A 13,113-nucleotide genomic window follows, 5' to 3' on the forward strand; every position below is an offset into this window, starting at 1 on the left:
ACAGGGGCCTCGGAGGCTGCGCCCGGGCACCCGGACGTGGGGGAAACCAAGCACCAAGGGAGGCGGTGTGTGCTGGAGGGGCCGGCTCTGTCCCCCGTTCCTTCTGTCCAGAAGCCCCGGGCCCTGCCTGGCGCCGACGGGGAAAGCTCTCGGGCACAAACCCCTTCCGGAGGTTTCTGGAAAACTCATCCCCCGGGGCCGGCGCTCCGCCTCAGCAGGTTAGTCCTCCACCTGCGGCACCAGCACCCCGTGTGGGTGCCGGTTCTGGTCCTGCCTGTGGCCGTTTGCGGAGTGAACCAGTGGACGGAAGACCTTTCTCTCTGTCTCTCCCTCTCACCATCTGTAACGCTGCCTCTCAAATAAATAAATAAAAACCTCATTGCTGGTAGGGCCGGTGCCGTGGCGCTGCGGGTTAAACCGCCACCTGCTACGCCGGCATCTCCCATGAGCACCGGCTCCTCTCCCAGCTGCTCCACTTCCCATCCAGCTCTCTGCTGTGGCCTGGGAAAGCAGTGGAAGACGGCCCACATGCCTGGGCCCCTGCACCTGCATGGAAAGACCCGGATGCAGCTCTGGGCTCCTGGCTTCCGCCTGGTCCAGCCCCGGCCGTTGCCAGCAGCTGGTGACTGGACCAGGGGATGAAGACCTCTCTGTGTCTCTGCCTCTGCCTCTCTGCCTCTCGAGAATGCATAAATAACTAAACACTTTTAGGAAAACCCTTCCTCCCTGGGGGCGGGCTTGGAGGGCGCTGGGAGGGGCTCCTCCAGGCCCCAGTGCTGCCTCCTCCCCCAGCGGCGTGGAGACGGGGCCCAGCGGGTCGGGCCAACCCCAGGGCCACGCGGGGGGCTTACTCTGCAGCCTGGGCTGGGTGGGAGGCGGCCCCAGCAGCGCCCGGGCCAGAGCCTGGCCTCGCCTCCAGGCGTGAACACTCACGGACTCGGGATCTGAGGGAGAGAGAGAGAACGGGCACACGCACAGCCCACGTCTGCACCCAGACGGCTCCCGCGGCCATGAGGTCCCTGGGGTCCAGGCCACCGGCCAGCACGGGGCCAGGCCGGCTCCCGGGGCGCCTGGGCACAGGCAGCTTCTCTGACCCTCAACGCCGGCCCCAGCAAGACAAGGGGAACAAGACCTGCTCCCGCCACGCTGTCCGTGGGGCCGCCACGGGGCACGCACACGCACACGCACACGCACACGCGAGCAGGACGAGCCTGGGTCCCAGGCTGGCCCCGGGGGACAGGGGTGTCGAGGGGCGCCTGCTTTAACGCTGGAGGAGTCGGGGGCCCCGGCGGCTCCGTGCCGGCTCCGGGCCCACAGCACAGGCCTGGTACAGCGGAAACCCACAGCCACCACATCCGGGCCCACGGGAGCTCCTAACACGCGGCGTCCGCGCACCGCCCAGGTCACCCTGCACACAGGCGGGGAGCGGTGGGCTCTGCACACCCACGCCCACGCTCACACGCTCATGCTCACAAACACGCCGACACACGCTCTCACATGCAACACTCACATGTTCACGCTCAACCCTCCCCCAGTGCTCTCACAGCCGCACACGCTCCCACTCACACGTGCGCACACATGCGCTGCTCCAGGCCCAGCTACCAGCCTGACCCTGCAGCCCCCACGGCACGCACCACACTCACCACGCCGAGAGCCGGGCCGGAGCTGCATGGGATGGGCAGGACCGGCCACGGCCACAGCTTGCCCCTGGACAGGACCCGGTCACGGGTAGCACTGGCTCTGCTGCCCACCCGCGGGCACCGGGGAGATGTCACCTCTCCATGCCTCACTGTGCCCCTCTGTGAAGTGGGTTGCGTCCAACAGCACGTCCGGGGCCAACGCTGTGGCACAGCGGGCAAAGCTGCCACCTGCAGCTCCCGCATCCCATACAGGCACGGGTTCGAGTCCCCACAGCTCTCTGCTGTGGCCTAGGAGAGCAGTAGAAGATGGCCCAAGTGCTTGGGCCCCTGCACCCGCGTGGGAGACCTGGAAGAAGCTCCTGGCTCCTGGCTTCATATCGGCTCAGCTCCAGCCGTTGTGGCCATATGGGGAGTGAACCAGTGGATGGAAGATCTCTCTCTCTCTCTTTTCTCTCTCTCTCTTTTTTCTCTCTCTCTCTCTCTGGTTCTACCTCTCTCTGTAACTCTGTCTTTCAAATGAATAAAATAACTCTTAAAAAAAAAAAAAACCAGCAGCTCCCCACACACGGGGAGGAGCAGCCACTGGTGTTCCAGGGCTTGGGCTCGGAACAGTGTCGGGGTGCTGTGGGCTCAGCTCTGAGGGGCTTCAGGGGCTGTGGGCTTCTCCCTCCCAGCCTCGCCCTAGAGCTACTCCACGGCTCAAAGCCAGCTGCGGCCCCCAGCCCTGGCCCCCGGCCGCGGCCCCCACACCGGCCCCCGGCCCTGGCCCCCAGCCAATGGCCCCCACACCGGCCCCCGGCCCTGGCCCGCAGCCCTGGCCCCCACGCCGGCCCCCGGCCCTGGCCCCCAGCCCTGGCCCCCACATCGGCCCCCGGCCCTGGTCCCCAGCTGTGGCCCCCACACCAGCCCCCAGCCCTGGCCCCCACACCGGCCCCCGGCCCTGGCCCCCAGCTGTGGCCCCCAGCCAATGGCCCCCACACCGGCCCCCAGCCCTGGCCCCCACATCGGCCCCCGGCCCCGGCCCCCAGCTGTGGCCCCCACACCAGCCCCCAGCCCTGGCCCCCGGCCGCGGCCCCCACACCAGCCCCCAGCCCTGGCCCCCACATCGGCCCCCGGCCCCGGCCCCCAGCTGTGGCCCCCACACCAGCCCCCAGCCCTGGCCCCCGGCCGCGGCCCCCACACCAGCCCCCAGCCCTGGCCCCCACATCGGCCCCCGGCCCTGGCCCCCGGCCACGGCCCCCACACCGGCTCCCGGCCCTGGTCCCCGGCCACGGCCCCATTTGCCTGCCGGAGGGGCCCGGTCGATAATGGGTCCCCATGGGCGTATTTTTTCTTGCACGGAGCAGTTTAGTGGCAATTAATTTTTTTACGAGGGGATTTTTAATCTGTGGAAATGGACAAGGCCCCAGCGGCCTGCCAGCGAGCCCGACCACGGCGGAAAATGCAAAGCGAGGGCCGGCGTCCGGAATTGGATACCTGCGGCCTCCGCCCCCGGCCCGGATGGATGAATATTTTATAACCGCCGCCGTTTAATTTTTTGTTAACTGCAGCAAATTCCTAATTCATCTAATTCCCAGGTCCGGAGGCTCCGACCTCTGAACCCAGACTCATCTCTCCTTAGCCCGGCTGCGGCCCCGTCGCTGACAGAAACGAATGGCCGCCCCCACGCGGTGACATGGCGGCCCGATGATGGATGCCGCCCGTGGCACGCCCTCCGACCCCGGGTCAGCGGGAGGCAGGTCATTCTTCAAGCCAGCGTTAAAACAAAGCAAACCCCGAAGCTGGGGGCAGGGTTGGCACCCAGGGCCCCGCTCCTGTCTGCGTGCTCCGGGCCCTTCTGGAAGCTTCCTGCTGCCCACAGCGGCCCACCCTCTGGGGCTCCCGTGGGGGTCCCCCTTCCTCTTCCGGGTCACGGCCGTCCAGCAGAGTGGACCCACCTCACAGGACGGCCTTGGCCGAGCGCTTATTCCTCCTGGAGCCCCCCGAGAAGAGGGGCCAGGTGCCCGTGCCAGCCCTGAGGCAGGCGGAGGGGAAGCCGGGCACGGAGCTCCCCGGAGCCGCCCAGGAGCTACGCCCCGGCCCCTGGCGCCGCTCGGGTCTAGAGCGAGGGCTCGCAGGTCCCAGGGCCCAGGCCCCGAGGGTGGCCGTGATGAGGTGCCGGGCCCGGTCCCCCAAGCCAGGCGGGCCCTGGCGGAGGGGGCGCCCCAGCTCTGCCTGTGTGGCTCTGGGCTCATCCACAAAATGGGGCCAAACCCGCCTCCAGACAGAGCCGTTCACACAGGCAGGGCGGGGCACACACGGACGCAGCCGGGCACCCAGCAGACCCCCACCCCGGCTGCCGGGCAGCAGCCCTGGAGCTCAGCCCATGAGCTCTGACAGCCACACCGGGCTGTGGCTTCGCAAGTCCTCAGGGAGACGCACCTCGGGGACCCGGCCCCTCCCACGGGGAGCTCAGAACTCTGCTGACCACAGCCCTGGGGCACCAGCCCCCTCCCACGGGGCACACTGGGGCACCTGCCCCTCCTACAGGGCACCTCTAGGGGACCAGCCCTTTCCACAGGGCACCCCTGGGGCACCAGCCCCCTCCCACAGGGCACCCCTGGGGGACCAGCCCCTCCCACGGGGCACCCCTGGGGGACCAGCCCCTCCCACGGGGCACCCCTGGGACACCAGCACCCTCCCACGGGGCACCCCTGGGGCACCAGCCCTTTCCACAGGGCACCCCTGGGGGACCAGCCCCTCCCATGGTGCACATCTGGGGCACCAGCCCCTCCCACAGGGCACCCCTGGGGGACCAGCCTCTCCCACGGGGCACCCCTGGGGGACCAGCCCCCTCCCACAGGGCACCCCTGGGGCACCAGCCCCCTCCCACAGGGCACCCCTGGGGCACCAGCCCCTCCCACAAGGCACCCCTGAGGCACCAGCCCCTCCCACAGGGCACCCCTGGGGGACCAGCCCCTCCCACAGGGCACCCCTGGGGGACCAGCCCCTCCCACAGGGCCCCCTCCTGCAGGGCTCTCAGACCTCTGCTGACTGCACCCCTGTGTGACCGCTCGGCGTCCCCACAGCCATCAAAGTGTCCCCAGCACCCCAGGATCTGCCTCCCCAGTGGCCTGGGCAGCAGTGGGCGATGCATCCCGGGACTAGCTGCTGCCCAAAGCCAACACCCGCCGGGCGCCCGTCCCAGGCTCTCCCCGGTCTGAGGTCGGAGCAGCGGCTGCAGGGCCTCGGCCTCGGGGCCCCCTCTTCATCCCAGGGGGCACTGTGGGGCCGCCGAGGCTCCAGCGGGGCCTTGGGGATCCCAGGTCTCCCGTGCCCGGTGCACACGGCAGCCGCTGTGGCCCTGACCCCTGCGCGCCCCCTCACCTCGGCCCTTGGCTGCTCTGCCGGGGACGGGCGGCCCGGGAGCTGTCTCTCTCTCGCTGGAACGGCTTCTGATGCATTTGGTTTTTCCCCTGGGAGCTTCAGGAAGGGGAGAGAAGGGGAGGGAGGGTGGGTGCCCGCCACGCCCACTGACCCCAGGGCCACCTGGACCCTAGCGACCTGCCCGTCCCACCCCACGGCCCGGCTCGTCAGGGCGGGTGGCACAGCATACACGTGGCCGTCACGTGGACCCTGCCCCAGCACACCTGCTGTGTAGGTGCCCCCCCCCCCGGTCTGCTGCGCCCCCTCCAGCCCCAGGTCCTCAGGACGGCACCAGGCTCCTCTCCTGGTTTCGGGCCCAGCCAGGCCCAGCCCATGGCACCCAAAGCTGTTTGCAGGGTGGACTGTGGGGAGGGTGTGGGGGGGATGGGCTTGATGTGGCTGGTGGGGGCCCGGGACGGGAACCTTGAGTAGACAGGATGGGGGCGGGGGTGCCCGGCCACCGAGGGGAGCTGCAGGCCCCCCGCAGGCCAGGACAGGGCTCAGCAGGGGTTCTGCAGGTCCCCCCCCCCGTCAGCCGGGCCAGGCTCCTGCCCTCAGACCACACCTCCCCCGGTGTGAGCACCCAAAATCGTGGCGACGCCTCCACCCCGTGTCCACCTGCCCAGTTGGAGTCCAGCTACCCAGTGCTTCTGACCCAGCTCCTGCTGATGCGCTGGGAAGCCGCCGCGGACGGTCCAGTGTCTGGGCCGCTGCCCCCCGTGGGAGGCCCAGATGGGCGCCTGGCAGCCCCCCCGTGGGAGGCCCAGATGGACGCCTGGCCCAGCCCGGGCTGTTGCAGGCCCTGGGGAGCAGACTAATGGATGCAAGCCCCGCCCACTCAGCCTTTCAAATCAATCAATCTTAAAGACCAAACCAAACCCTCCAGCTGTCCCTGCTGCCCAGGGGGCGGGGTCCACGTTCCTGAACTCTGCAGTCCACCACCCCCCCCCCCGGCCCGCCCCGCCCACCCGTGCACCCCTGCCCCTCCCATCTGTCCGTGGAGAGAGTGAGCGGAACCCCGCGGCTCACGGGGCCCCTGGGCCCTCCCCACCTTCTGGAAGTCAGCCGCCCTCGGTCCCTCAGACAAGGGGGACCGCGCCCGGGACAGCAGGCAGTGCCTCCCCAGCAGGGTGTGACGGCCACTCTGGGGGGTCCACCCCGGCTCCGCACCGGTCCCTGCGGGGTCCGCCAGGATTCCTGCCGCACCGGCGAGGCTCCCAGTCCCCACTCTGACCCCAGCCTCCTGGTCTGGGGGGAGCCCGGGCCGAGCCGTCCGCACGGCGGCCGGAGCCTGGACAGGCAGCCACCTGGAGCCGGCGGCTGGGAGACCCCGGGCATCTCCCGCCTGGCCCTGGGCCCTGTGCTCGCCCGAGCCGGCAGTGGGCGCTGCTCCAGGGCGTTTGGACCACGTGGGGTGGTGTGCGGCCGGGCGGGGCTCGCAGAACAGGCACAGAATCCCGGTTTGGCTGAGAGCTGTGGCTGCCAGGGCCACCCTCCCGGCATTCCCCAGGGAAGGGTCCGGGGCGTCGGAGGCAACTTCCTTCCTTCAGGGGAAGCCCAGGAGCTGGCGGCCCCCACGCACGGCCAGTACCCACGGGGCCCTCGGGTCCGTGGAGACAGGAAGTAGAGCAGGCCCCGCCCTCCGTCGCGCCCTGTGTGCCAGGCACAGGGGCCTCCGTGCTCCAAGCTGACCATTTGGGGTGCTCCTGCCCCAAGGCCGCATTCCTGCCCTCCCCAGGGCCCAGGTCCCCTCCACAGGCCCAGCACATGTCCCCCAGGGACTCTCCCACCCTCAGCCCGGCCCCCTGGACGCTGAGGGCACTTGGCCTGGGCCGTGCTGGCCCCACAGCCCGCCTGCAGCGCCGGGTCCCGCCTGCTCTCTCCCCCGCACCTCGCCCGCCCGGCACAGCCGCCACTGACCTGGGTGCGCGGGGGCCGGGAGGGTGTCGGTCAGCTTCCGGGTCTTTCTGCGGAGCACCCGCGAGGAGGCGCTGGACAGGGCCGAGGCGCCCAGGGACGCGCAGCTCCCCTGCCACTGTGCCTGGGCCCGGATGCGGTCCCTCAGCTGCTCCAGCCGGGGGTCGCTCCTCCTGGGCGGCCTGCGGGGGCCCAGCACCTGGGGCGGCCTCTCCTTCCAGGTGCCGCGGGCGGGCGCACACGCCTCATGACCCCCCGAGGAGCCAGAGAGGCGGCCCGATGACACGGAGCTGTCCCCGTCCCTGGCGTCCTGGCCCGAGGACCACATCGGCAGGCTGCAGCCCTGCGGCTCTGCTTCCTCGGCGAGGTCGGCCCAGGCCGCGGTGGGGGGCGCCTGGAGCACGCGCGGCTGCCGGGAGGGCCCGGGCCACCTCAGGGCAGACAGGAGGCCATCCTTGGCCGCGGGTGGGCGGAGCCCGTCTTCCCTAGGGAGAAAGCGGCAGACGTGGTGGTCAGCACAGCAGAGCCTCCTGCCGCCTCTTGTCCCGGCAGCCCCTGCTCCCGGCTCTGTCTCTCCAGGGACCAGCAAAACGGCCCCACTGTCGGCACGGTCCGGACCACAGACAGCGCCCCAAGGTAGGCACAGTGTCACCCAGTTCGCAGATGGCAACACTGAGGTTCGGGCACATAGCAGGAGACACCCAGCCCTGGGCGCCCAGTCTGCGCGCCCTCCCTCCTCCTCCTGCCCGGGCTGCCCTCCAGGCCCTGGGTGGCACCTGTCACGCGCCCGTCACCGTTGTGCCCAAGCGTCCCCAGTGCTACCTGGCTGTGGCGGCGGCCGCTGCCCCCAGGGCCCTGCAGGGGAGGAGGCACCAGCCTTGGCCTCCGCTGGGGTGGGGCTGCAGCGTTTCCTGGAGGCAGACAGGCAGCATGCTGGCCACCCAGGGGGCCGTGGCCGCAGGGCCAGGGTGGGTGGGCAGGTGCGGGCCCTGGGCGCTGCCCTGCCTGGGCCCAAGGTTCACACGGCCGCCCTCAGGCCTACGGCGTGGCTCCCATCACTGCTCGGGACCCACTGGCCTGTCCCAGCAGTGCCCCGGCTTGAGATGGACGCCCCACGGAGGACAGTCATTGAAACCGGGTGGGCACGGTGGGCTGCCTCCCCGGGGCTGGGAGAGAATTCCGGGCGGTCCCGTGACAGCATAATAACCCTGTGTCACTCAGCGACCCAGCACCCCACCCCAGCCCTCCTGGGGGCCACAGTGGACCAGTGAGGGGCTGGGAGCCACAGTGGGTTCCCCAGGGTTGGGGCGGGGGCGAGGCACAGGCTGGCAGGGTGGGCTCCAGGCTGGGGCCTATGGGAGGCTGGGTTCTGGGCGGGGTCAGGGCTGAGCTGGGGCCATCCCAACAGGACGGTGTCCACCTCTTCCAGGGAGCCCACCGGCTTCCAGCTGCACAGGCCCAGGGCAGGGGGAGCAGGCACCCCTGTGCTGCCCCCTCTCACCCAGAGGGCACAGCAGAAAGCCCCGGTGGGCGGCCGGGCTGGGCTCGGTGCAGGCGCGGCCCTGACCCTGGGGCGTGAGCACTTGGTGAGTTCAGAGCCGTGGGCCAGCCCTGTGCCCTGTGGATCCTCCCAGCTCCAGGAGCTCCCCAAACGGGCTCCCCCCAGGGGCCCTGGACAGAGGGAGCCGGCAGAGAGCCTGAGTCTCGGCTGCACGGGGAGCCCAGGCCCTGCTCTGGGCCTGTTCTGAGGAGTCTGCCCCGGGCGAGGGGCACAGGTGCCGGGGACAGCTGCCGAGCCCAGCCCCCACGTGTTGAGCACAAGGGGGGCCCTGGGCAGGGTCCGAGCTGCCAGGGGCCATGAAGGGACAGCAGGTCCTCCCGGAATGTGGGGCGCGGCTGCCGCCTCCCCCTCAGCCCCTGGGCCGCGAGCTCCCCCTCCGTCCGGCTGGCCTGGAGGCCGTCCCGGCGGGGGCTCACCGGCGCCCCAGGGGCCGCCCCAGAGGCTGAGATGGACAAAACGCCCCGGGCCTCTTGCCCACGAGGCCTGGGGAAGGGTCAGGGCCTCCTGGGAGGATGGACCCGTTCCTGACGGGACAGCTGGCTAGGATCCTGCTCGGACCACCACAGCCGGGCGGCAGCGCCACGGCGTCACACAAAGCTGGGGGCACAAGGGGAGTGACCTCCTGGAGGCGGCTCTGCCTTCGGTCACCGGGGCCGGCCCTCTGCCCTGGTCGGAACGGCAGCGCCCTCCCCCCGTCTGCAAGTCCACCGCCATGCAGCCCCCGGGCACTGCCCCCTCTGCCACTGCCCCACGGCTGGCGCTGCCCCTGTCCAGGCCCCCGCAGCCGCCGAGGTCCTGGGCTCGCACGGAGGGAGAGGGCGAGCTGAACACTGGGGCAAGGCCCACCTGCCCGCAGCAAGGGAGCCGCCTGGCGCTCTAAGCTGCCCTCCGGACGGCCGGGGCTCCGACTTCTCCAGGAAGTAGCCGCTCGGTAAACATCGCCACTGTCCACAGTGACAGGACCATGGGAACCAACGCCTGCTGCCCAGCGAGCGGGGCTCCCCTCCTCGCCGCCCCCTCCCGCCCCTCCTCTCCTCGGCCAGAGGCAGCCCCCGCCGGGGCACGCGGGCCAGCCACCAAGGCAGCGCCGATGCCCGGTTCCCAGGCGCACCTGCCGGGGCGTGTTCCTGGCCCTGGCTCTGCTGTCCGTTTGGGCATAGCACGGCTCCCGGGAGGCCGCCGGGCAGAGGCCACGGCCAAGGCCGAGCACGCCCCCTGCAGCGCGGGCACCCACAGCCCACACCCTCCCCGCCCCCTCCACACACTGGGGCCCCCAGGCTGCTGCCCCCACCCTGGAGCCTGGCCCCCACGCAGGGCAGGAGGCTGCCTTGCTGGGTCCACGCCAGGCGTGCGGGGACAGAGGTGCAGGGCCCCACGCACCTGGTGCCTTTCACCTTGCACGGCTCTACCACAACCCCGACTGCGGGGGCCGCATGGCAGAGCCAGGGGCCGGGAAAGGTCCCCAGTGCCTCCCAGAGCCGCCCACAGGCTGGGCTTCGTGGTGGGGAGGGGCTGGTGGGGAGACGGAGCCTAGGCAGAGGGGCCCGGTCCCGGGTGCACCAGGCACCCACGGTGGCTCAGGAGGGTCGCCCGGGCCCTGGGTGCAAGCCGCTGCCCAGGAAGGTGGGCAGAGCGTCGTCCCCCACCCTGGCCCCGGCCGCTCTGGTGAGGCTCAGAGGGCAGGCGGAGCTCACCTGGGCGAGGTGAGGCCCGGCAGCCGGGGAGGGGGCCCGTGTCCACTCAGCGCTGCAGGCCCAGGTGGCCGCCCACCCTGGCCCGGCCGTCAGAGCGTGCCCACCCCCAGCCCACGGGTTCCCGCCTGGGGACACGGGTGCTCCTGCTGCCGGCTGCCTGGGGCAGGGGGCCGTGGGCCGGGCAGGGGTCCTCTGGAGGCGCTGCCCTCGGGGTCGTCAGCACCAGCAGCTGTTACGGGCCTGGGCAGCATCCTAGCCCCTCACAGCACACACGTGCACACGCACACGGAGAGCACACGCTCGTGCGCCACACAACACACATCACACACGTGGACGTGTGTGCACACACAAGCCACACTCACACGTTGCACATGTGCTCCTGCGTCACACACATGACACACGCCCCACACACGCCACCCCGTCTCAGGCGTGGGGCCCGGGGGGCCAGGACGCCAGGAAGACCCTTGTGGGAGGTCCGCTGATGGGGCCGGGCGGTCACGTGACCCTGGCTCTGCCCGTGGTGGGGGGGAGGGACACAGGAAGTGAAGTCTGCTCCCCACCCCGCATGGGGGCCACCACGCAGACGCCCACACGCAGCGCCCGGGGCAGCGGGGGCCCAGGGCTGCAGGAGCCAGGCTCGCAGAGTGAGGTCAGCGGGAGACCCCCGCCCCCGCCCCCGCCCAGGCAGCCCCCAGCAAGGCAAGGTCTGGGCTGTGCAGAGCCCGCCTCCCAGCAGGCCCGCCCCAGGCCCACAGGCCAGCACACGCGTCGCCCGGGCGACCAGGGGGGCAGTGAGGCCGCCTTGCCCAGGCTCACCGCCTGGCCCACACTCACGCTGTGCACAGCAGGAGGCCCGGCCCGGCCCCTCCCCCACCCCAGAGTCTGGGGGCACAGACACCCCTGCCCCAGCGCCCCCCACAACGCACCTTCCTCAGCCCCTCGGGCTCCCATTCTACAGATGGGGAAACCGAGGACTTTCACGCGTGGACTCCCAGGGCAGGACCCCAGCCCAGGCCAGGGCAGCAGGGCAGGGGCAAGGGGAGGGGTCCCCGGGGAGGAGAAGCCCACTCCTCTCCCTTCAGACCCCCAGGTGCTCACCTGCAGGCAGGCTCCTACCGGCCACCGCAACGGTGGAGGGAGGCCGCCCCGCCCACCTGGTTTCCAGAGAGACCGAGGCACCGGCCCTCGGCTCCTCCTCCTGGGCCCTGCAGACCTGGGGTTAGGACCTTGTCCCTGTGCCAGGCCTCACCTGCATGCACACCTGGTGTGGGCGGGGTGAGGGGCAGCACCTGTCCCCGGGGTTGTGGGAGGGAGTAGGGGCAGGGGGAGGCTCCAGGCACTGCCTGGATCCCACTTGGGAGGGGCAGGCACCACCCCTATGGGGGAGGCCTTGGCCCAGTGCCACGCAGAGCCTGTCCCAGCAGGAGCGTGGGCCTGGCTCCCCACTCCCGGCTCGCTGCCCCCTCCCCAGGGAACCCCCAACAGCAGCCTGGCCGGGGTGGCGAGTGGGCCCAAGGCAGGGGCCAGTCCCGAGCTCCCCTTAAATGAGGGGGTGGGGGGACCGTGGGGTAGTAGGGCAGGTAGAGCAGGTGCCAGCCCTGGGTCCAGAGGCCCTGGGGGCAGTGGCAGGAGGGTGGGGCGGGGGCGGCACCTGCTGCTCCCTTCTCCTCGGAGACCTGGCGGGTGGGGGCTTTAGGACCCGCGCTTCCCACGGGACCCGCTGTCGCGGTGGGGCAGGGCCTGAAGCCCGCGGCACCCCAGCTCCCTGGCTCCCCATGCAAGGGTGGGGGCGGCTGGGGCCCACAGGGGGACGGATGGAAATGCAGGGTCCTCGCCAGGCTTCTGTGCTACCAGCAGGTGGCGCTTGGCCCGCATCGAGGCTGGGAGCCACCGGCCGGGGGGGCCGCAGCCGGGGTGCAGGCGTCGCCGCCACCCACCAGGCACCCCAAGAACACGCGGAAAGCTTGTGGCCGAGAAACTGCTCCCGGCCGTCCTGAGGTTTGGGGACAAACACTCGGGGCTGCCCCAGCCCCTCTCAAGACATCAAGGCCCCCCCGGCCCTGGGAGTAGCTGGACACTGCCAAAGGCAGGGCCCCCGGGATGGGAGCCGGGGTGGGCAGAGTCCAGCCCGGAGCTTTGCTGAGGTGCCATGGGGGGCGGCATCCAGCTGCCCCGGAGGAAGCCCTGGCTCAGGCCCCCGGGGTCTGGCGTCTGAAGGTTTATTCCCACAAGTGGACAGAGCGCAGGTGTGCGCTGGTCCCCGGGGAAGGCGCTGGGGACCGGGAGTCAAAGAAACCAGCCCAGGTCTGCCGGGCCGGAAGGTGGAGTCCCAGGTCTGGAACCCGCCGGGAGCCGCCCCTCACCCTCACTCCGTTCAGCCCCCTGGCCCGGGGCCACGGCAGCCGGCCCACCGGCCCCTGGCATCTCCCCCCCACCCCACCCCATGCAGCTCAGCCCTGGAAGCTGCAGCCGGGTTCTAGCACTGCCCGCGTGGGCACTGCCGCTGGGGTCCCGAGGCCACGGGGGCGTCAGTACCCCTCAAAGCCGGGGAATTCCGTGTCTCTGTGAGCGGGTGTGCTGGAGCAGACGGGCAGCTAACAGAACAGCACCACCCACACCCCACGGCAAGCGGACCCGCCCACCCCGTGCCGGCCCCAGCGGGGTCGTCTGTCTCCTGGCCTGTTCTGGTCTCCATGACCCCCCGGAGACTGTACGGTAAACAGGACAGGGGCAGGGGCGAAGCGGTTCAGCCGCCGCTTGGGACGCCCGCGTGCGGCGTCAGAGCCCTGGGTCCGAGCGCCCGCTCCACGCCCGAGTCCAGCTGCCCCCTAATGTGCACAGGGGGCAGCGGCGGTGGCTCGATGCTTGGGCCCCTGCCACCCGCAAGGGGGACTTG

General features: G+C 71.2%; 1 protein-coding gene across 1 annotated transcript in view; it reads right to left on the minus strand.

Moving 5' to 3' along the window:
- Nucleotides 1-7,305, minus strand: part of CCDC187 (coiled-coil domain containing 187) — a 30,866-nt gene extending 23,561 nt beyond the window's left edge. The window contains exons 1-2 of the mRNA XM_062208388.1: nt 6,900-7,305; nt 852-944 (exon numbers count right to left, since the gene is read on the minus strand). Coding sequence (XP_062064372.1) covers nt 852-944; nt 6,900-7,290 — 484 coding nt within the window. The 5' untranslated portion in view covers nt 7,291-7,305. The remainder of the gene's footprint in view (nt 1-851; nt 945-6,899) is intronic.
- Nucleotides 7,306-13,113: the final 5,808 nt, after the last annotated feature.

This window comes from Lepus europaeus, chromosome 12 (assembly GCF_033115175.1).
Source record: "Lepus europaeus isolate LE1 chromosome 12, mLepTim1.pri, whole genome shotgun sequence".
NCBI classification, from domain to species: domain Eukaryota; kingdom Metazoa; phylum Chordata; class Mammalia; order Lagomorpha; family Leporidae; genus Lepus; species Lepus europaeus.